The sequence below is a fragment of the Chiloscyllium punctatum genome, chromosome 16 (assembly GCF_047496795.1).
Source record: "Chiloscyllium punctatum isolate Juve2018m chromosome 16, sChiPun1.3, whole genome shotgun sequence".
In the NCBI taxonomy this organism is placed as follows: domain Eukaryota; kingdom Metazoa; phylum Chordata; class Chondrichthyes; order Orectolobiformes; family Hemiscylliidae; genus Chiloscyllium; species Chiloscyllium punctatum.
The window spans coordinates 5,618,674-5,641,046 of record NC_092754.1 but is presented as its reverse complement, the minus strand read 5'-3'; the positions used below and the strand labels follow the sequence as shown (position 1 = coordinate 5,641,046).

Genomic DNA, 22,373 nt, shown 5'->3' with positions numbered 1-22,373 from the left:
CTTAGCTACTTAGTCTTGTCAGTAGAGTCTGACTCTTTGCATAATAAATATTGAGTGCTTTCTTACCTTCTGGAATTGAATTGCCACGAAACAGCAGGGGTGGGTGAGGGGGCGCGGGGGAATGCATCTTACCCCAGTGAATATAAACGTACTTTTGAGTCCTCATACTAAATCCTCAAATGGTGTGCACCCTTGTGCTCGCTCTTGCTAGCTCTCATGTGAATCCTTATGAGGGTTAACGATAAATCTTGGGAGATAAATTGAAAAGAGGCAGAGTCTCTTGGTCATAATTTAAAGATGGTGTTCAGCAGTTTTCAATTTTAATCATGACTTTTGTGTTGGGAACCTTTTTCTATTAAACCAATTTAGTAACTGAATTTTTCCCAAGTTACTTGTGTTAGGTGCATTAGAATATTTTGCATTGTGGGGAATCTATCAGATTTGACCAATACAATGCTACTGTAATACTACAGTAAGTTTCTTCTTTTAGCACTTTATGGTATTCTTCCCCAATTCCAAATGTCTCCATCTCTGTTTTCCATCTTGGGCTTTTTTGAATGTTGTCCCTAATGAGTCATAATTTTAACTGAGGAGACTGCAGACGTAAAGCAATTTGCAATGAAATGTAACCAGGAAGTCCCTCTGCTACACTGGGATTTGCATGTTCCTTTTCCTCGGGAAAAATTTTCCCATAGGATTGCCTCACCTGTAACTGTGATACAGAAGAGACTTTTAATTTGTTTACAGGTTTGGGGTGGTGTGGTGGCTCAGTGGTTAGCACTGCTGCCTCACAGCACCAGGGACCCAGGTTCGATTCCACCCTGGGGCGATTGTCAGTGTGGATTCTTTCTGTGTCTGCATGGGTTTCCTCCCACAGTTCAAAGATGTGTAGGTTACATGGATTGTACATGTATGTACAGGGTTATTGGGGATGGGTCTGGCTGGGATGCTCTTGAGGGTCAGTGCTGACTCAATGGGCCAAATGGCCTGCTTCCACACTGTCTGGATTCTGTCATTCTATGACCTGAGCATCATTGGCAAAACTATACTTGGTGGCTCATTTGTAATTGCCCTTGAGAAAGCTGAGGAGGTAATGGAGTTTCAGGAAGGAACAGTGATATATTTGAAAACCATAACGGTATGTAACTTGGACAAGGACTTATTGTGGTGTTCCCTGCATCTGCTGTCCATCTCATGATAGAGGTTGCAACTTTGGAGGATGCTACCATGAGTTAGTGGAGTCCATCCTGTTTGTGGTACACACTGCTGTCACTAAGCATCATTCTGGAGGCAATAATCATTTAGTTTTATAAACAGAACGCCGGTCAAGTTGGCTACATTTTTTTAAAATCACATCTGGCTTCTTGGGTGGTTTTGGAGCTGTACTGGTCCAGGCCGATGGGGCATGTTCCATATCATACTCCTGACTTGTGTCTTGAAGGTGATAGAAAGGACTAGGAGCATGTGATTAAAGTATCCAGATCTTCACTCATTTGCTGCATTGTTTGAAGGTAAAGGCTGTAGAATGAGTCACTGATATCTCTCTGTTCCTCTTCCTTGAGGTATTATCAACCCGAAGAATCCAAAGGAATCACCAAAGACCTTCAGCTTTGATTACTCCTACTGGTCACATACCTCGGTAAGAATCTTTCTTATATTAATCAATAATGCTGATATAGAGATACATTTGTAATAAGGCCATTAATGGTTCTTAATGTCTGATTCCTGATTTAAGAAAGCATGCTTAAATAATAATACAAAGAACGCTGGATGCGGTAAATCTGAAACAAAAGCAGAAATTGCTGGAGAAACTCAGGAGGTCTGCTACCATCTGTGGAGAGAAGCTGAGTTAACATTTCAGATCCAGAGACTCTCCCTTTAGAACCTGAGTTCGTTGGACTTGAATTGTTAGCATGGTTTCTCTTTCTCAGATGCTGCCAGACTTGGAGCTGCACCAGCACATGCTATTGTTGGTTTAGATTTAAACTATATCCCTGATCCACTGTACATTGTTTCCAGTATCTCTGTGCCTCATTATGTAGGTTAACTTGGATGATTTTCTTCCCTTTCCTTCCCATCGCAACCCTTCTCCTCTGTCTTCTGTGATGTTATAAAATTAGAATCTCTCCTTTTATCCTTTCAATTATTCCACCTCAAGCTGAACTCTGTGGGTGACTTTGTTCATGTGCAGATCTGTCACGATTCCAATGTTTTCATTCCTCCAAGTGCTTGAGTTAAGACCATAAGATATAGAAGCAGAGTTAGACCATTCAGCCCATTGAGTCTGCTCTGCCCTTCAATCGTGGTTGATATGTTCCTCAACCCCATTCTAAAGTCTTCTCCCCGTAATCCTTGATTTCCATATCAGTCAAATCTTGGGCCAAAAAGTAGCCTTCACATCTGCACTTGGGAATGGGAAGTAATGGGAAGAAATTACAGCACATTTGTGTTGAAAAACTTCTGATGAGTGAGCTGGAAATTGTCTGTGTCAAATAAGTTGGTATAAGAAATGGTTTCAATAAGAGTGTACCATCACTGACTCTTAAGCAAGTATTATGACCACCTGTTTTCTACAAACCCTGAAAGGGCTACTTGTGATTTCCAGCACAGGCTGCATTATCGAGTTAATCAGAAAAATAAAGTGGATTACAGTCACAGATGATAAATCTGATTTGGTGTTAGCTAGCATTGTATTGTTTCTTGACTCCTGTATGTTCCAAAAAGCTACCTTTCCTCTTATTTCTCTCTTCTATACCCCACACTCCACCTTGATAGGAGAGCATGATTATTACTAGAAAAAGGCATGTTCTGTTGAAACTTTTTGTCTTGCATTTATCGGAACAATTTGCAAGAAATAACAAAGTAAAGGGGACAACATTATTATACTGAGACAAGAATGCTGATTGGTTGGCAAATAGAGGTAAAATGGCAGATGTACCAGTCAGAGTTCACTTGACAACCAGTCAGCAAGCTCTTCAAATACATGATCGAAATGTTATTGTTCTCCCTTTACATTGGCACTCTTACAAATTATCCTGATGAGTGCAAGACACAAAATTTTGACAAACATGTCTGGTTTTTCTCAGCAATATTTAAATTCTAATCAATAAAATGACGTTGACAGACATCTTGAGTGTTATGATTGACAAATCAAAACAACCCAACAAGGTTCTAACATCATTAGCGCTTATGAGAATTCTGTTCTTTTGAATAAAAGTTACAATGTACAGTACGATTGGTCACAGCAGGATTGGTTGATAGTTACTTTTCTATTGGTGTTTCATGTAGAGTCCAGGAAAAGACAGGTACTCTTCCTGCACCTTTGCCCTTGAGCCCCACCCCTCCCAACTAGGATAGAACCCGCTGGTGCTCACCTTCCACCCTACTAATCTCTGTTACAACACATCATCCTCCGTCACCTACAGTCAGACCCCACCACCACAGATATATTTCCCTCCCCACCCCTTTCAGCGTTCTGCAGAGACCATTCCTTCCGTCACTCCCTCATTAGGACCTTGCCCCCCCCCTCAAATCAACCAGCCCTTCACTCTTGGCACTTGCCCCTGCCACCAAAATAGGTGTAAAACCTGCGCCCACACCTTCTTTCTTCCCCCGCCCCCCCCCCCCCCATTAGAGGTTTACCTATGCATCCACACATGCCATCTACTGTGTCCGTAGTGCCCGATGTGGTCTCCTCTACATTGGGGAGACAGGACACAACTTGTGGAACGTTTCAGAAGACATCTCCTGGACACACTCACGAAACAACCATACCGCCCTGTGGCTGACCACTTCAACTCCCCCTCTCACTTCACCAAGGGCATGCAAGTCCTGGGCCACCTCCACCTCCAAACCCTAATCACCCGATGCCTGGAGGGGGAACACCTCACCTTCCACCTTGGGATCCTCCAACCACATGGAATCAATGCCAATTTCATCAGTTTCCCAATTCCCCCCACGCCCCCCTTATCCCAGATCCAACCTCCAACTTGGCACCGCCCTCTTGACCTGTCCTACCTGTCCATCTTCCTGCCCATCTATCACGCCATCCTCTGCCGAGACCTATCTACACCACCCCCACCTTCATCCACCTATCACCTTCCTAGCTACCTTCCCCCAGCCCACCCCCTCCCATTTGCCTCCCAGCCACTTTGGGAACCCCCCCCCCATTCCTGATTGGATTATCCCGAAATGTCGACTCTCCTCCTCGAATACTGCTTGACCTGCTGTGCTTTTCCATTGCCACACTTGTTGACCCCCATATTTGAAAGAGGCCAACTCAAGGATGTGTGATAATGCCATGTTTCTCAAATATTTTCCTGCTGTGACTCCATTTGAAGCTTGAAAATGTTGCAATATCTTGGGTAACTGGTGGAGGAGGGAAGAGAATTCCTCTGAGTAGGTGAGATGGGGATTGGCTGCTACTGCCTCAGCTCTCAATTCCGATATTTCAGCATGTGACCCCAATTGGTGTCCTAAGTCCTGTTTTGAGAAGCCCTGTGGTAGTGACTGGTAATCGGGAGGTCTCGCCTAATGATCCCAGACAGTTTACGTTCACTCCCAACTCACCACCATTCTATTGGCATTTGATTTGTAGGATTCCAGTTTTCTCACTTATATGAAGACAATCTCAGCAGCTGTGTTGTTTTTCAGTTATCTTTAGCATAAATGTGTTATTTTTGTCTTTGTCTTATTCTTGACTGAATCAAGCATAACCTGACTCTGTCTTTTCACTTGTCAGGCTGAAGATCCAGCCTTTGCTTCTCAGCATCAAGTCTACAATGACATTGGTAAAGAAATGCTGCAGCATTCGTTTGAGGGTTACAATGTATGCATTTTCGCATACGGTCAAACTGGGGCAGGGAAGTCCTACACCATGATGGGAAAGCAAGATAAAGACCATCAAGGGATAATCCCACAGGTGAAGTTCAATTTTAATTCAGAGATGCAACTAATTACTTTGTTGATAAATCTCTTCCCATTTGTTTAACGGGACCCCAAAGTTGATTGTCCCTCATCTTTTATAAGTCATTAAGAATCACTGAATTCCCACTATCAACATCATTTTGGCTGCCATTGGTCAGAAGTTGAACTAGACTAGCTGTATGGCTACAAGAACAGGTCAAGGTTAGGAATCTTGAAATGAGAAACTCACCTCCTGACTCCCCAAATCCTGACCACTCACTACAAGGCACAACTCAGGAGGGTGATGTAATAGTCCCCACTTGCCTGGATGGGTGCAGCTCCAACAACACTCTAGCTTGACGCCATCCAGGGCAAAGCAGCCCACTTGATTGAAAACCACACCCATAAACATCCACTCCCTCCACTGCTGATGCTCAGTCGCAAGTGGTGTGTATAAATCTACAATTCACCAAAGCTCCTTCAACAGCACCTTCCAAACCCACAACCACTTCCACCGAGAAAGACCAGGGCAGCAGTTACATTGGAGCACCACCATCCAGACTTGGAAATATGTTGCCATTCCTTTAGTGTGGCTGCGTCAAAATACTAGAACTCCCTCCCTAATAGTCTTGTGGATGTACCTTTGCTGAAATGGACTATAGCAGGTCAAGAGGGCAGCTTACCAGCACCTTCTCAAGGGAAACTGATGGTGGGAAATGAACGCTGGCTTAACCAAGGACGTCTGCATCTAATTGGTGCAAAAAGTAGTTTTGTTTTTTTCAAAATGTCTTTTTCCAACCTGTCCTTTGCTTTGTAGCAGAGCTGATGGATAGTAACTCCACTGGCTGTTGTGGTTGTCAGCAATTCCATAGACTGTGAAGCCTATTTTCTGTTCCTGCTTGCTTTCCAAAAGAAACAGGGCTGCCCAGCGTTCCTCTGGTTTGAGATAGAATAGTCATTGATCTTGTAGTCCAAGTTTTTGAAACCAATGTTTATAGTCTGCCAAATAAATGGCTTTAAAATGAGATTGCACAGCAACAAAATTCAGCAAGGCCCAGTTCTAACGGTGGCAGTCGGTCCAAGACAGATGAAGAAAGATGTCTAGATGCAATTGCATAATACAAAAAAAAATGACTGATTCGGAATGAATTCAATGTTAATAGCCACCTAAGAATTCAAAGTAAAAGATGCTTTACTGGGGGAATCCCTCCTCTCTTCGGGATGACTTCCCGTATTTGTTCCTTTTGTGGGATAAGATTGAAATTGATCAGTGGCTTTTGCTAAACCTTAGACTATAGTTTGTTCCTTCCTCTTGCAGCTTTGTGAAGAGCTCTTTGAGAAGATAAATGACAACAGTAATTCTGATGTGTCATATTCTGTGGAGGTAAGAATTGATGCAAAAGGTTCATCTCATGGGGTATGAATACTGGTTCAGGACTCAGCATTTCAGATCTGAGAAACCTGCATTTGACGTTTATTTCTGTTTCTAATTGTCATGGGGTTGTTGCTTAGCCTGATCACATCTCCTGTCTTCCTCAACTGTATAGTACCCTTTTTTTTTTGAAAAGCTTTTATATAAAAAAAAAATTAGAGCTGATTAAAACAATGCATCTTTGTATAAATTGGTCAAGTGATTCATTCAATGGAATTAACTTGTTGTAAAGGACAATGATATTTGCAAATGATTGACTTCATCGTGTGAATAACATTTTCAGTATTTGAAAATAACATTTTCAAATTTGAATCAGAATTGGCTAGCTGAAAGAAAACAGTGGTGGTTGATGGGAAATGTTCATCCTGGACTTCATTTACTAGAGGTGTACTGCAAGGATCTGATCTGGGTCCACTGTTGTTTGTCATTTTTATAAATGACCTGGTTGAGGGTGTAGAAGAATTGGTTAGTAAATTTGTGATGACACTGGTCAGTGGAGTTGTGGATAGTTGTTGCAGGTTACAGAGGAACATAAATAAGCTGCAAAGCTGGGCCGAGAGGTGGCAAATGGAGTTTAATGCGGAAAAGTGTGAGGTGATTCACTTTGGAAGGAGCAACAGGGATAAAGAGTACTGGGCTAATCGTAAGATTCTTGGCAGTGTAGATGAACAGAGAGATCTCTGTGTCTGTGATATGGTTGTTAAGAAAGCAAATGGCGTGTTCCCTTTTATTGGTTGAGGAATTCAGTCTTGGAGCCACAAAGTCATGTTGCAGCTGTATAAAACTCTGCTGTGGCTGCACTTGGAATATTGCATACAGTTCTGGTCTCCGCATTGTAGGAAGGATGTGGAAGCTTTGGGAAGGGTTCAGAGGTGATTTATTCAGATGTTGCCTGGTATGGAGAGAAGGTCCTTGGAGGAAAGGCTGAGAGACTTGAGGCCGTTTTCATTAGAGAGAAGAAGGTTGAGAGGGGACTTAATTGAGACATGTAAGATAATCCGGGCTTTAGATAGGGTGGACAGTGAGAGCCTTTTTCCTCTGGTGATGGCTAGCACAAGGAGACATAGCTTTAAATTGAAAGGTGATAGACATAGGACAGATGTCAGCGGTAGTTTCTTTACTTAGAGTGGCAGGGGTATGGAACATCCTGTGTGTAGACTCACCAACTTTATTTGCATTTAAATGCTCATTGGATAAACATATGGATGAAAAATGGAATAATGTAGGATAGATAAGTTTTTCAGATTGGTTCCACAGGTCGGCGCAGTATCGAGGGCTGAAGGGCTTGTACTGTGCTGTAATGTTCTATGTGCTTGTAGGATTTCTTCCCCCACTAATACATTGTGTGTAGTTCCCTGATGTGGAACATTTTGCTTATATACGTGGGGTCTTTAAATTGGCTGAATTGATCATCCATTTTTATATTTCTGTAACAAGAAGTTAGATAGTCACAAATCAACACTCATCTTTGATCAATATTGTTCTCAGTCCTAAACCTGTCTGTTAACTAATGAAATATTACAATAAGACCATGAGTAATGAAACCAGAATCATCTGTTAGTTGAGTCTGCCACTAGTCTTTGCACTGTGGAAATTTTGGATCTGAGTTCAACCCAAGAGGAGATTAAAATGACATTTGACAAAGGTCATGAATAAGCTGAATACTCATAGCCTGACTTGGCTGTCTTAAAGCTACTCAAATCCAAATTGTATATCACATGGTATGAGTTGGTGGATTTATTTTTATCCTTGAAGTGATGATGTTGATGTTACAGACGTGCAGTTTATGAATTTTCACCATCATCTAAAAAATAGCTTTCCAAAATAGTAATTCACTTACAAATGGAATATGAAGCGGTTTTCTACGAAATGCTTGGAATTGTAGGTCATTGATTAATGGATGACCTTTCATGTCACATCACTTCCATTCAATAATGTTTGTAGTGCTTGAATCTGAAGCAAGCACTGCATTGAATAGTTCTGCCACTGATTTCACCTTAGCTTTTGGAAAATGAGGTGGGGGTGATGGTGTTAGATAGAGGGCAAAGAAATGCATTTCCGCTTTCATGTCAGGGGTACATACAGTTGTGAAATTTACATGAATCCAGAATTTGAAATGCATAATTAATAGCAATTTTAATTATACATATTCTTTTTGCCATCTTTCTAACACCTCTCCTCTCTCCCCCACCCTCTATCTAACACCCCCCAACCCATTTTCCAAAAGCAAAGATGAAATCAGTGAACTATTCAGTGCATTTTTTGTTTTTTTTTGAAAACCTGCTATACAAATAATAATCAGCAAACGTAATTAATTCTATAATTTAGACTGTTTGTGATATCTAAGCATGGTGAAGGCAGTGCAATTTTCAGGATTTTTAAGTATTGGAACACTAAGATACTTCAATGGAAGAGAGATTACATCTTTATTTCCAGCTATTGGCTGGTATATAAAACCAATTTAGGTGTCAGTTTAAGCCCTTGCTTAAATGTAATGTTTACCATTTTTTTCTGCTTTATTCGGTTAGTTTTTTTGTTAGTCTTGCTAACACATAGTTTAAAATTGCATTTCTGTAATGCAATAAAAAAACAGATGTGCATTGTTCCAATCAATATGCTTTGCTGAAACATTGTTCCTTTCTTTTCATTATACTCCTAAATGATCAGGCTGGCTTCACACTGACATACTTTCCTTTATTTTTGTGTTGCTAGCTCTTGTTGAAACCTAATCACGTTTTCCTGGTTGTTGGATGCAGGTCAGTTACATGGAAATTTATTGTGAAAGGGTCAGAGATCTGCTAAATCCCAAGACCAAAGGAAATCTACGTGTCAGAGAGCACCCACTGCTGGGACCCTACGTAGAAGATCTTTCCAAACTGGCTGTAACATCTTATACAGACATTGCAGATCTCATGGATGCAGGGAACAAAGCCAGGTTGGACATCATGTGCTGAATCAAACTCTGATCAACTTGTGTGCCAACAACACTTAGTACTTTTGCCATTCCTTTTTTTAAAAAAACTCCTGAGTTAAGGTCAATTAGCTAAGATCTTCCTTTTGGATATTGAATTTATTATTACCTTGTATTTTGCTCAAACCCGGTGAATGGCTCGTTATCTGCCAGTGTTCACCCTGAGCCTTTTTGCTTCCTTGGTAGTTATATTTTCTCAGTGGTGGTTTACCAGTACCTATCACTCTCAGGGGCTGGAGAAAGAGGCAGGTCCTGGGGCTAAGTCAGAATGGGAATTGAAATGCTCTTGGTATTGTTTTGAACCATGTACATTTGCCATTTGGCCAACTAAAATTAATAAATTACTGGATATTAAAGATATCACGGGGGGTATTGATGGATACAGTGAAGGAAAATGGATTGAGATAGAAGATCGACCATGGTCTAGTTGAAGGTTGGGTAAGCCTGTTTATAAACTCCTGTTTATGTTCCTGACTGAGACAACCATCCATTGAATGTAAAGAGCCATCCATATTGTCCAGGTAAAAATTATCTCATTGTCATGACAATCAGGGCAGGGCTGCTGCTTCAACATTTGTTGAAACTTGAGACCAAAATAACATTTTATATTGAGATTTGTAACAATGTTTCCTGATTTTGGTTCATTCATTTTAATTTAGATATTCATTAATCTTGAGCATACAAGTTTCATTAGTTTCAGGCTATTACAGACTACATTAAAGTAAGAGGCTGATGCCAAATATCATCTGCAGTTCTTTGAGCTGTGACTCTCAAATGCTCATGGACTCAGGATTTTTGTGCTAATGTTTCTCTGGTTATAATACCTGAACTTGTTTTATAAATGCACTGGCAATTTGATCTTCTCTAATCTGGTATTAAGGTTATCAGATAACTCAATTATTGTTCTGTAGTCCATGCAATGTCAGTATAAAGGACAGCAAGGTATAAGGAAAATGAGACAGGAGGAAATGAGTAAGAATTAAGTGAAGACAATCTGTTCATTTGAGGAATGAATAAACTAGCTGGCACATTCTAGATATCGGGGAAGCTCTTCCAGGAAGCAAGTTTCATGTCCTGTGTATTATGCAGAATGCGTAATGAGCACTGATTGTATGAGCTGTAAAATATAATCATGTTTTTAATTTCAGAACTGTGGCAGCTACTAATATGAATGAGACCAGCAGCAGATCTCATGCTGTTTTCACCATAGTTTTTACCCAGAAGAAACATGATGCAGAAACAGATCTTTGCACAGAGAAGGTATTAAGTTGGAGATTAATTCCGAATCGGGAGCATTTCAATTTAACCTCAACTCCATTTTCCTGCCTTTTGCCCATAAACCTAGATTCCCTTAAAAATCCACCTCTGCCTTGAATATACTTAATAATCCAGCTTTGACAGTCTACTGTGGTAAAGTGTTCCACAGATTTATTACCCTCGGAAGAAATTCTTCCTTGTCTCTATCTTAAATGTGCCACCTCTTATTCTGAGGTTATGTCCTCTGGTCCTAGATTGTCCCACAAGTTGAAACAGCCACTCCACATCTAACCTGTCAAGTGCGTCAAGAATCTTGTATGTTTCAATAAAGTCACCTCATTCTTCTAAATTCCAGTGAGTACAGGCCCAACCTACTCAACCTGTCCTTATATGATAGTCCCTCCCTTCCTGTTATCAGCTATGTGAACCTTTCCCGGACTGCCTCAAATGTCAGTATATCTTTCTTTGGGTAAGGGGCTAAAACTATTTATAGTATTCTAGCTGTGGTCTGACTAATGCCTTGTGTAGTTTTAGTGAAACCTCTCTACTTTTATAATTCATTCCCATTGAAATAAAGGCTTATCATTGTTTTGTCTTCCCTGCGATATGCTGAATTGGATGTTAGCTTTTTCTGATCCATGAATAAGGGCTCCCAAATCCTTCTGTCCTGTATCTTTCTCCATTTAAATAATATTCGGCTCCTCTATTCCTGCCATAGTACATAACCTCATGGTTCCTCACTTTATATGAGCACTGCAGCCTCACACCACCAGGGACCCGGGTTCGATTCCAGCCTTGGGTAACTGTCTGTGTGGAGTTTGCACGTTCTCCCCGTGTCTGCGTGGGTTTCCTCTGGGTGCTGTAGTTTCCTCCCACAGTCCAAAGATGTGCAGGTCAGGTGAATTGGTCATGCTAAGTTGCCCAGTGTTAGGTGCATCATTCAGAGGGAAATGGGTTTGGGTGGGTTACTCTTCGGAGGCTCAGTGTGGGCTGGTTGGGCCAAAGGGCCTGTTTCCACACTGTGCGGGATCTAATCTAATCTAATCTATATTCCATTTTCCCCTCATGCCAATACCTCTGTACTTTAGCAAGTTCAACTAGCAGCTCTTTCTGCTTTGAAGTAAAAGCTTTTCTTATTGTTTTAGTGCAAGGTCAGGTGGTTAAATTTGAAAGTAAAAGGCAATCTGATGAATGTTTGTATTCCCTCCTTGATTAGGTGAGCAAAATCAGCCTAGTCGATCTGGCTGGTAGTGAACGGGCTGACTCTACTGGGGCTAAAGGAACAAGATTAAAGGTAACAAAGAATGGCAGATTTCTTGCTGACATGTCTTTCTTTCTGCTAATTGAATACAGTGAATATTTTATGAAATCTCCAATAATATATTTGATGTGAGTGGTGCACTTCAGCCAGTGTCAATTTTCTTGTTCAAACTCCATTGTGTTTCTGGAGATGCAGTAATATGATCTGAAATGTAGAGGAGTGTTATAAATAGTTAATTTTTGTGAAAACCTTATTTGTGTGGCCCACCAAGGTCAAGTAAACCTTGGGGCAAAACAAATCGAAGCACCTTGAACTCTGCAAAAGGAATGCAGCGCTGGTTTAATTTTTGTGACAAATTCAATATATTGACGTAAAACAAATTGAGTTAATTGCTTCTTCACTTTCAGGAAGGAGCGAATATCAACAAATCACTTACAACATTAGGAAAAGTTATCTCTGCCCTTGCAGAAGTGGTGAGTTCCTGTTTATCTGCGTTATCTCAATTTTGTAATAACAGATTTTTAAGGTTGTTTACCATAACTTTTTGTCTTTTCAACTTATGCTGCCATTGCAGGACAATGCTCCCAGTAAGGTAATGTCAGGATATTATCATATAATGTGCTCTGCTCATACTTGTTCTATATATGTGACAACAAAACAAACACTAAAGCATCTCTTTCAGGTTCTGTTATGTAGCCAATTTCCTTCAGTGGTGCACATTGCTTGCTTGTGCCTAAAACAGCCCAAAGTTGGCACTTATATAATCAGTGAAACTAATAAGTGTCTATGTTTTAAAACTACTGAGGAAATGTTCCGTAATAGTGTAATAATCTGTCTATTGTTGGTTCTGAGTTACTAAAACAATGTTTACCCCACATTAGTACATCCATTTGGCTTCTAGAACTGTCTGGATATGTGGCTGGCAAAGCCTAACCTTTTAATTACAGATTTGCTGATCTGCAAATGAATTTGAGATAATTCAGGAATGTGGATTAAATATTGAGTTGTAACTATACACTATTTGGATTTACTTTCAGTACTTGGCTGACTGTAAGTTAGCTTCCTTCAAGTTGTCTTTCATCACTGGCTAAAGACTTTTGCAAGCAATCTTTCATTTATTTATTCATTCTCATTTTATTTTTCATGTACTGCAATGAAATTTAACTTGCTTAAGTTGCCCTGTGTAGATGCCAATCCCCTCTGCACAGTCCTTTGTAGCTGTGGTGTAAACACATTGCTGGATTGTGCAGGGCTTTGGAAGTTGTACAGGTTGAGGGCCAACTGACCATTTAAGGAACTGCTATCATCACGTTTGTCACCACTGCACTGTTGTGAGTTCCTGGTTTACTCGTAACATTTGAGAGAGAGTTGAGTGGTAGGAACATAGTTCCTTGGTAGCTTTGGAAACCTTCCCTATCAAATACACAGAGTTCTATCAGAAGGTGTTGGTGATGGTAATCTATGAAGTCACATGGGGTCCAGGGTGTACTAGCTAGATGGATAGAGAACTAGCTGGGCAATAGGAGATGGAATAGTAGTGGAAGGGAGTTTCTCAAAATGGAGAACTGTGACCAGTGGTATTCCACAGTAATTTGTACTGGAACTGCTGTTTGTGATGTACATAAATGGTCTGGAGGAAGGTATTTAGCAAGCTTCCCGATGACATTAAGGTCGGTGGAGTAGCAGATAGTGAAGGGGACTGTCCGAGAATAAAGCAGAATATATAGATTTGAGACTTGGGCAGAAAAATAACAGAGTTCAATCTAGGCAAATACAAGGTGATGCATTTTGGAAGATCCACTTCAAGAGTGAACTATACAGTAAATGTAAAATGTCTGGGGAAAGTTGATGTACAGAGAGATCTGGGTGTTCAGGTCCATTGTACCCTGAAGGTGGCAAGGCAGGTCAATAGAGTGGCCAAGAAGGCAAACTGCATGCTTTCTTTACCCAGATGGGGTATTGAGTACAGAGTTGGCAGGTCATGGACTTTGGTTCGGCCATATTTGGAATACTGTATATGGTTCTGGTCGCCACATTACCAAAAGGATGTGGATGCTTTGGAGAGGGTGCAGAGGAGGTTCACCAGGATGTTGCCTGGTATGGAGGGTGCTAGCTATGAAGAGAGGTCGAGTAGATTATGATTATTTTCACCAGAAATATGGATGTTGAGGGGGGACCTGATTGAGGTCTACAAAATCGTGGGAGATAGAGACAAGGTGGATAGCAAGAAACTTTTTTTCCCCAGAGTGGGGGATTCGATTACTAGAGGTCACGAGTTCAAGGTGAGAGGGGAAAGGTTTAAGGGCAATATGTATGGAAAGTTCTTTAGTGGAAGGTGGTGGGTACCTGGAACACATTGCCAGCAGAGGTGGTAAAGGTGAGCACCATAGTGTCATTTGAGATGTATCGAGACAGATACGTGAATGAGCAGGGAGCAGAAGGATACGGGTCATTAGAAAATAGGTGACTGGTTTAGATAGAGGCTCTGGATTGGCATAGACTTGGAGAGCCAAAGGACCTGTTCCTGTACTGTAATTTTGTTTGTTCTTTGTTCAACTATCCATCTGTATCTTGGCAGTAGTTCTGAGTTTTCATCAGATTCTTCCTCCATCTGTTGGAAACACTTGAATCTCTCTTGTCACATTTTCCTTCTTTTATGTAATGTCAAGAGTAGTGTTTGACAGATTTGCCTGAGCTTCCTTATATTAATGTCTCGGTAGTCACAAAATCCTTGACTTGAATTTGGACTGAGGTTTCAAATTGAAATGAGCCAGTTTTGGATTATTGTATTTGGAGTCAGTCATGGGGCTGATGTAGACAGGAGATGAAGCCACCATAGGTCAGAAACATCAAATGAATTAGTCCAAGGGTGAGTGCACCATTTACTAACAAATCTAACTTGGTTAACAATGGAAAGTTGCTTTTGTCTGGCTGGATAGTAACTGCAATGTTGGACTTGATCAGTAGGGGAATGAAGGTCTGTGGGGGACAGGAATGAAGAACTGTGGGGCGGGAGGGACGACAGGAAAGTGGTTGTGAAGTGTCAGCTTAGCTGTGATTGTATTGTGTAGTGGAGCATACCTGAGAGGCCAAATAGCCGCCTCCTGTTCCTATTTCTTGTCTTATCGCTGGCTAGATAGTGAGTGCAATTTTGTCTCGAGCGTACTAAAATGGAGAATTTCTCCACTTTTGATGGAGAATGGAAATGCCTTAGTTTTGGCCTAAGTTGACTATTAAGCCAGCCATGTATTGTAGACTCTGCATTAGAGCTGTCTCTTTTTCTGATGTTACTGCCAATTTTTGAAAATGGATTGAAATTAACAGAATTGGGTAAAGAAAGTGGGGGTGGGTGTCATCTAGGATTTAACTTTAATATCAATACATTTTTTTTAAACCTGTGTTGAACAGAGCAAGAAGAAAAAGAAGTCTGACTTCATTCCCTACAGAGACTCTGTATTGACCTGGCTTTTGAGGGAGAATCTCGGTAAGGTGACTCTCAAAGTGAAGTATTAGTCCAAAAGTCTTGTCACTTGCTTCTGGATAGTGGCACTGTATGTGCGTATGGTGACTCTGTTTTGGTATAAAATGGAGTGGAATTTTTTTCGGACAATGACATTTTACGAAGTTAAGTCACACATACACATCAGACTAAGAATTTGTGCCACTTCATACAAGCAGAATCACTAAGGTATGGGAAGCAGTCTGTACGGCCTATCGTGTCCACACCTACCCTGAGAACAGCATCCTTCCCAGACCCACTCCCTCTACCCTATCTCTGTAACCCTGCATTTCTTATGGCTATTCCAGCTAGACTAAGATCCCTGGACACTACATGTGCTGATTGGCTTGGCCAATCCACCCAACCTGCACATCTTTGGACTGTGGGAGAAAATCATAGTACCAGGAGGAAACCCATGCAGACATGGGGAGAATGTGCAAACTCCACACGGTCACCTGAGGGTGGAATTGAACTCGGCTCCCTGGTGCTGTGAGGCAGCATTGTTAACCACTGAGCCTTAGTCAGAAAGCATTGTTTATGTGCCAGCAGAAGGAGAAGTTAGGTTTGCATTTCAGTGTATTATGATTGAAAGTCTGCTGACTGAGAAACAATAGCTCCGTGACCTGTGCCATTAATGTTACTGGTATTTTTAAGTGTGAGTTCACAGATGTTTGATTGTGGCTTGTTTCTATCAGGTGGAAACTCACGTACTGCAATGGTTGCTGCTCTTAGTCCAGCTGACATCAACTATGATGAAACTCTCAGCACTTTAAGGTATATCTGTTTTTAACATCTTCTGGTGCACATTCCGTGCTGTACATGTTAGATTTAGATTAGACTCCCTACTTTGTGGAAACAGGCCCTTCAGCCAAAACGTCCACACTGGCCTTCCAAAGAGTAACCCACTCAGACCCATTACCCTACCCTATATTTACCCCTGACTAATGCATCTAACACTATGGGCAATTTAGCGTGGCCAAGTCACCTGACCTGCACAACTTTGGATTGTGGGAGGAAACCCACACAGACACAGGAAGAATGTGCAAACTCCACACAGTTGCCTGAGGTGGGAATTGAACCTGGGTCCCTGGTGCTGTGAGGCAGCAAAGTTTAGCAGACTGTAATTGTGGTGACTCTACTACAAATTAATTCATTTCCCTCTCCACTGTAGTATTTTGAATTTTTCAGAAGCCAAACTCACTGAAAGTGATTTTTTTAAGCTAATATTACTTCTATCTTGATGCTTAAATCAATTAATACAAGCTTTAATATTTAAAAATTTAAATGCAATCTTACTCTAAACTTTCAGAGTTTAGAAGTAACACATTTTCACATAGTGCTGATACAATTTCAATGTATTCATTTTGAGTCTGTAGCTGACTCCCTTCCACTCTGGATGCCCACTGACAGCATGCCTGATGAAGGACTTTTGCCAGAAATGTCAATTTTCCTGCTCCTCAGATGCTGCCTGACCTTTGAGCTTTTCCAGCACCACTCTAATTTTGACGCACTGACAGCAGACTGTACCATCTACAAGATGCACTTCAATACTCCTGCAATGCTTCTTTGATGCTGCCTTCCTAACTTGTGACTACTATCATCAAGAAGGACAGGGGCAGTACATACATGGGAGCATCACCAAGTTCTTCTTGGAGAGAGATACCATCCTGACTTGGAACTGTGTTGCCATTCCTTCACGGTCACTGGATCAAACTCCCAGAGAGCCCTCCCTAACCATACTGTGGATTGTCTTCACTATTCAGGCTACATTTGGTTCAAGAAGGTCACACACCAACTCTTTTTTTTCACTCTAGGACAATCCGAGATGGGCAATAAATGCTGGCCTTGTCTGTGGTGTTGATGTGAATAAAACTTTATTAAAGCTTTCCCAGGCTGGGCTTTACTCTAGTCTTGCAATTTGAGGTGTTGATGTATACTGTAGCTTTACCCACAAAATGAATTGTCTTAATTCTTTGACCACTTACTGATTCATGTTCACCATTTAATTTTTCTGTGCATTTGGGAAGGATTTGATGAAACTCGTAGGTTGCTCAAGGGTATTATCGCGGGCAAATCTTGATGCTAGTATTTATGTTTTTTCCATTTAGTGTTTGCCTGGTGGAGTTGTTTATATTACTGGCATTTTTATCTTTTAGGTATGCAGATCGTGCAAAGCAGATTAAGTGCAATGCAGTGATTAATGAAGATCCAAATGCAAAACTTATCCGAGAACTGAAGGACGAAGTCACAAGATTGAAGGACTTGCTGTGTTCTCAGGGTCTGGGAGATATCTTAGACAGTAAGTGGATTAACACTACGCATAACCTTATAAGAAATCCTCAATAATTCAAGAACATCTGTTGCTATGGACATGAGGGTTATTTTGGGCATTGAAACCTTCCTTAGAATCCAGAAGGAAAAAAGAGAATTTATTCAAATACAATATTCTTGACTAGGTTATCTCTTAATCTTAATGTGAGTAGAAGAATTTTTTCAGAGTTCGCTATTTAGGATCTAAAGGATAATCCATTTATAATCTTTTCTCGTGTGTGTGTGCGCGCGCGTGTGTGTGTATGGCTGACAGTGAGTTAATGAGGTCACATGTAATCCGAAGCGATAGCAACTCTGGCCAGATTTAATATAACCCTTAATTTTGTTTTACAGTCACAGGACATAAATTTTCATTTTCACTTTTACATAGTAACAAAAGTGCAATTCAAATGTTTCTTTAACTCTTTTGTCTGCTTAGCACAAATCTTGTCACTAACAACCTGTCATCATCTGGAAAATATTGTAATTGGGAATGCTTTAAAGCATATATTCAAAATTAAAATTTTCAAGTCCACGTCTGAGTATTGACCACTTTTAGTTTCGTTTGACATAGATCTCTCAGGCAGAGTAAACCCTGTAACATGACCATAAAATTCTTCCTTCTACAATCAGCATGGCTACTCTGGCTTTTCTAAATAAACTCAGCTATGCCGCATCTTGATAGGTAATCATACCTGCTGTAGATTAAATTCACTCATTTACTGATCAGGACACCATAGAATGAACCTGCCTCTGTTTTGCTAAAGACCCACCAGTGATTCTACATGGTGCATTGCTGTAATAAATGGAAACATGTTTCACTGCAATTTTATGGGGACATACTGGAAATAAATTTGATGTCATAGACCTGGGTGCATGCTATTGAATTGTACAGTACAGAAAAGGCTCTTTGGCCCATCGAGTCTGAACCAATGAAAAACTGCTCTGAATCTGCACTAGTCCCACCTTCCAGCATTTCACCTAATGTTATGACGTTGCAAGTTCGTGTTGTTTTTTTGTAATATGGAAGTTGCCTTTCAGTTCCCTTCCCAAGCAGTGCATTCCAGATTCCCACCACACTCTGGGTGAAAACATTTTTCCTTAAACCCTCTCGCCTTTCATGTTAAATTTATGCCCACTTGCTATTGACTCTTTAATGAAGGGAATAGCTGCTTTCTACCCACCGTGTCCCTGAATGGAACCTCATTTTGTTGAGAATTCTCAATGGTTAACTTGCTTGGCCCATTTGGTAGGGAGTTTGCAGCAGTGCAATGGGATAGCCTCATCCTGGGATAACCACCTTAGTGATCATGGTAACACCCCTGCCAGTGTGCTAAAGCACTTCCATGTCTTTGTAGGCAAGGAAGTGTGGATGATATTAAATACATTGTTCATAAGTTTGAACATTCCTGCATAAGTTCATTCACTGCTTGTATTTAATATAGTTATTTTAACATCAGAAAATACTTATGTGGCATACCTGTTTTAAGATGTTATTTCCTGCACTGCCCAAGAATTTTAAAAAAACATTGCTGTCTACACTTTTTTTTGGTAAACCTACCCAAGAGAAGTCAATTGACACAGTGCAGACTCAACCAGTCAGCCCAATATCTCCAAACTGGGAATGGGGACAAAGCATTGCCCAGCGAGGATGGCACTGAGAGACCTCATGGATATTTCATTTCTCTCGCTCCAAGACAACTCCCCTTGCATCCTGCGTATAGTCAATAAGAGGGCACTGAGGGGGTGTCCCTATCTCTGAACCAGAAGGCCTGAGTCCACCCTGTTCCAGAAGTGTGTCATATCACATCTAAACATGGTGATTAAAGAGATCTATTTTCAATAAGACTCCAATCATGAACAGCTTCAGTGATATAAAAACCTGGCTCAAGGCAAGGTGATAGAATGGGCATGGTCTGTGATGCACTAAGGGAAGACTCAGCAGTATGAGACAAGGGTGTGCTGACTCAAAAGCATTTCATTGACACTTAATTGAATCTGTTTTTAATGCAGCCTTTAGGGATCCATAAGGATAAGGTTAGCTGATCATCCACTTCAGTATTTTTCCCCTCACAGTATTGCAATGCCCCTTTTCATCACTGTTGTTTGGAAATTTGTTAATCTCTAAGCATAATCCATGACTGAATTTGGATAGTCCCCTGGAGTAGATATTTCCAAAAATTTACAATCTTTTGAGTAAAAACAAATTCTCCTCATTAAGTCCCTATGTAGCTTCCCTTTTATTTTGAAACGGTCTCCTGGTTTAGATTTCCCAACAAGTGGGGGAACCTCTTGCTTCAATTCTCCCTTTTAAGTAATTTGGTTTCAATGAAATAACCTTTTAATTATAAAGTCATAGAGATGTACAGCACAGAACAGACCCTTTGGTCCAACCCGTCCATACCGACCAGATATCCCAACCCAATCTTGTCCCATCAGCCAGCACTTGGTCCATATCCCGCTAAACCCTTCCTATTCATATACCAATCCAGATGCCTTTTAAATGTTGGAATTGTACCAGCCTCCACCACTTCCTCTGTAAGCTTATTCCATACCAGCTTATTCCACCCTCTGCGTGAAAAAATTGCCTCTTGGGTCTCTTTTATATCTTGCCCCTCTGAACCTAAACCTATGCCCTGTAATCCTAGATTCCCCCACCCCAGGGGAAAGACTTTGTCTATTTATCCTATCCATGTCCCTCATGATTTTATAAACCTGTATAAGGTTTATAGAGTGACTCTGACACTCCAAGGAAAACAGCCCCAGCCTATTCAACCTCTCACTGTAGCTCAAACCCTCCAACCCTGGCAACATCCTTGTACATCTTTTCTGAACCCTTTCAAGTTTCACAACATCTTTCCGATAGGAAGGAAACCAGAATTGCACGCAGTATTCCAACAGTCGCCTAACCAATTTCCTGTGCAGCTGCAACATAACCTCCCAATTCTTTTGGGGCTGTGGAGAATACGGGCCTAGGTACCTTTACAGTACTCCAGGTGTGGTTTGACCAAATGTCTGTGCAATTGAAGCAAAGCTTTGCTCTTGTACTCCAATATGATTTCGATAAAAGCCATCATACCCTTAACCTTGCTCGTTAGTGACATAGCTTTACTTATGAATTTGGCTCTGAAGAAATATCACTTGAATTCTATGCACAAATCGCCCTGGTTTCTATTTTGTGCAATATAGTTTGAGAATGTAGAAATTTCAACAGAAAGATACGTCTCATTCCTATTCCTTAAAGATGCTTTTGTTTGACATTGTGATGATAAGGGAGTTTGAAGTGTTAAAAGAGCTGAATGCTAATTTCCTGCATACACCTACGAATACATGGTATTCCATTCTTTAAATCTTTAAATCTAAGGCATTAGTAATCCCTTTTATGAAGGAAATGTCTCTAATATGTTAATTTAAATATAATGCTACTTAAGGAGGTGAAAATCTAAGAGGCCTATGTGAATCATATGATGGTCCACGTACAAATTCTTGAAATTTCTCCTGAAGATTTTGTGATTTATTTCTGAGCTAGGTCTGTACAGCTCCAGAATTAAGGGATGTTGAAACATTTAAATTTTGATGAAATGTTTTCCAAGTCTTATATGCAACTGGAAACAGATATGTCTGAGTTTTCAGAATGATCTTTGACCCTTCTCGTTCTCCTCCTGCATCCCTCCAGTTGAACCAATGACTGATGATTACTCTGGAAGTGGAATCAAATGTGTGTATATACGTGTGTTGGTACTTTCTAATTCTCCTGCCAAAGAAGATTGTCCTGCTTTTAAATCGCTCCAGCTTTGCATGAGCAGATCAGTGGTGTCGCTTTTGGGGGAATTGCAGATAGATTTTATGAGAGTGTCTGTGCTGTGTTCTGTGCAAGTATGTGGGTGTAAGTGGGCAAGGCTGGGAATGTGTTCGACCTTGTGCTCTTGCAAGCTTGCTTTTCTGTGTATGTGTGTTGTGCAAATGAGTGTATGCATCTGCTCTGGATATTGGGTTGCTTTGTTCACTTTTTGAGAGAAGCGCCTTCACAGCTTCCGACTGCACCACCCAACACCTCATCTCAGTATTTTCTTTTTAAAATAAATTGGTTTTTTGTTGTTGAGGAAAAGAAATGGCATCACATCATACTACAATCTGTTTGGCTGTACTTTGTATATCATTTGAATATATTGATTTTATCTTATTTAAAATAATATAATTTAGTTACAACTGTGAGACCCAAAATAGGTATTGTTGTTATAGTTTACAAAGAGCCGAGTTTATCACTCAGGATGGAACATGTGATATGTGCCAAACAACCAATGGCTTCATTCTACATGAGTGGAGCTCCAATTTCTGATTGCTTGGCATGTGTCACAGATGTCTATGTCTCTGTTGTTGAGATTGGTGTTCTTGACAGATATTGTATATTCAATTTTTAAAAAAATGTATTCATGGGCTGAGGGCATCACTGGCTAGGCCAGCATTTATTGCCCTTCCCTAATTGTCCAGAGGGCACTCAAGAGTCAACCACATTGCTGTGAGTGTGGAGTCACATGTCGGCCAGACCAGGTATAGATAGCAGTTTCCTTCTCAAATGGACATTAGCGAACCAGATGGATTTTTCTGACAATTGGCAATGATATCACAGTTGTTATTAGACTCTCTCTTTAATTTCAGATTTTTTAGGAATTCAAATTCCACCATCTGGCAGATGCTATGCCTGGATCTCCAGAACATTATCTGGGTCTCTGGATTA

The 22,373-nt window shown here is 40.7% G+C and overlaps 1 protein-coding gene across 25 annotated transcripts in view; it reads left to right on the top strand.

Annotated features, from left to right (window-relative positions):
• kif1b (kinesin family member 1B) overlaps positions 1–22,373 on the top strand; it is a 218,619-nt gene that overhangs the window by 61,470 nt on the left and 134,776 nt on the right. For 10 of the 25 annotated variants that reach the window (XM_072586097.1, XM_072586086.1, XM_072586085.1 and 7 more), the window contains exons 3-14: positions 1,563–1,639; positions 4,742–4,921; positions 6,224–6,289; positions 9,094–9,272; positions 10,457–10,568; positions 11,782–11,859; positions 12,234–12,299; positions 12,401–12,418; positions 15,235–15,310; positions 16,021–16,099; positions 17,482–17,624; positions 21,312–21,353. In XM_072586097.1, coding sequence (XP_072442198.1) covers positions 1,563–1,639; positions 4,742–4,921; positions 6,224–6,289; positions 9,094–9,272; positions 10,457–10,568; positions 11,782–11,859; positions 12,234–12,299; positions 12,401–12,418; positions 15,235–15,310; positions 16,021–16,099; positions 17,482–17,624; positions 21,312–21,353 — 1,116 coding nt within the window. The remainder of the gene's footprint in view (positions 1–1,562; positions 1,640–4,741; positions 4,922–6,223; positions 6,290–9,093; positions 9,273–10,456; positions 10,569–11,781; positions 11,860–12,233; positions 12,300–12,400; positions 12,419–15,234; positions 15,311–16,020; positions 16,100–17,481; positions 17,625–21,311; positions 21,354–22,373) is intronic. The other 15 variants (XM_072586090.1, XM_072586078.1, XM_072586096.1 and 12 more) reach the window with 3 other exon arrangements.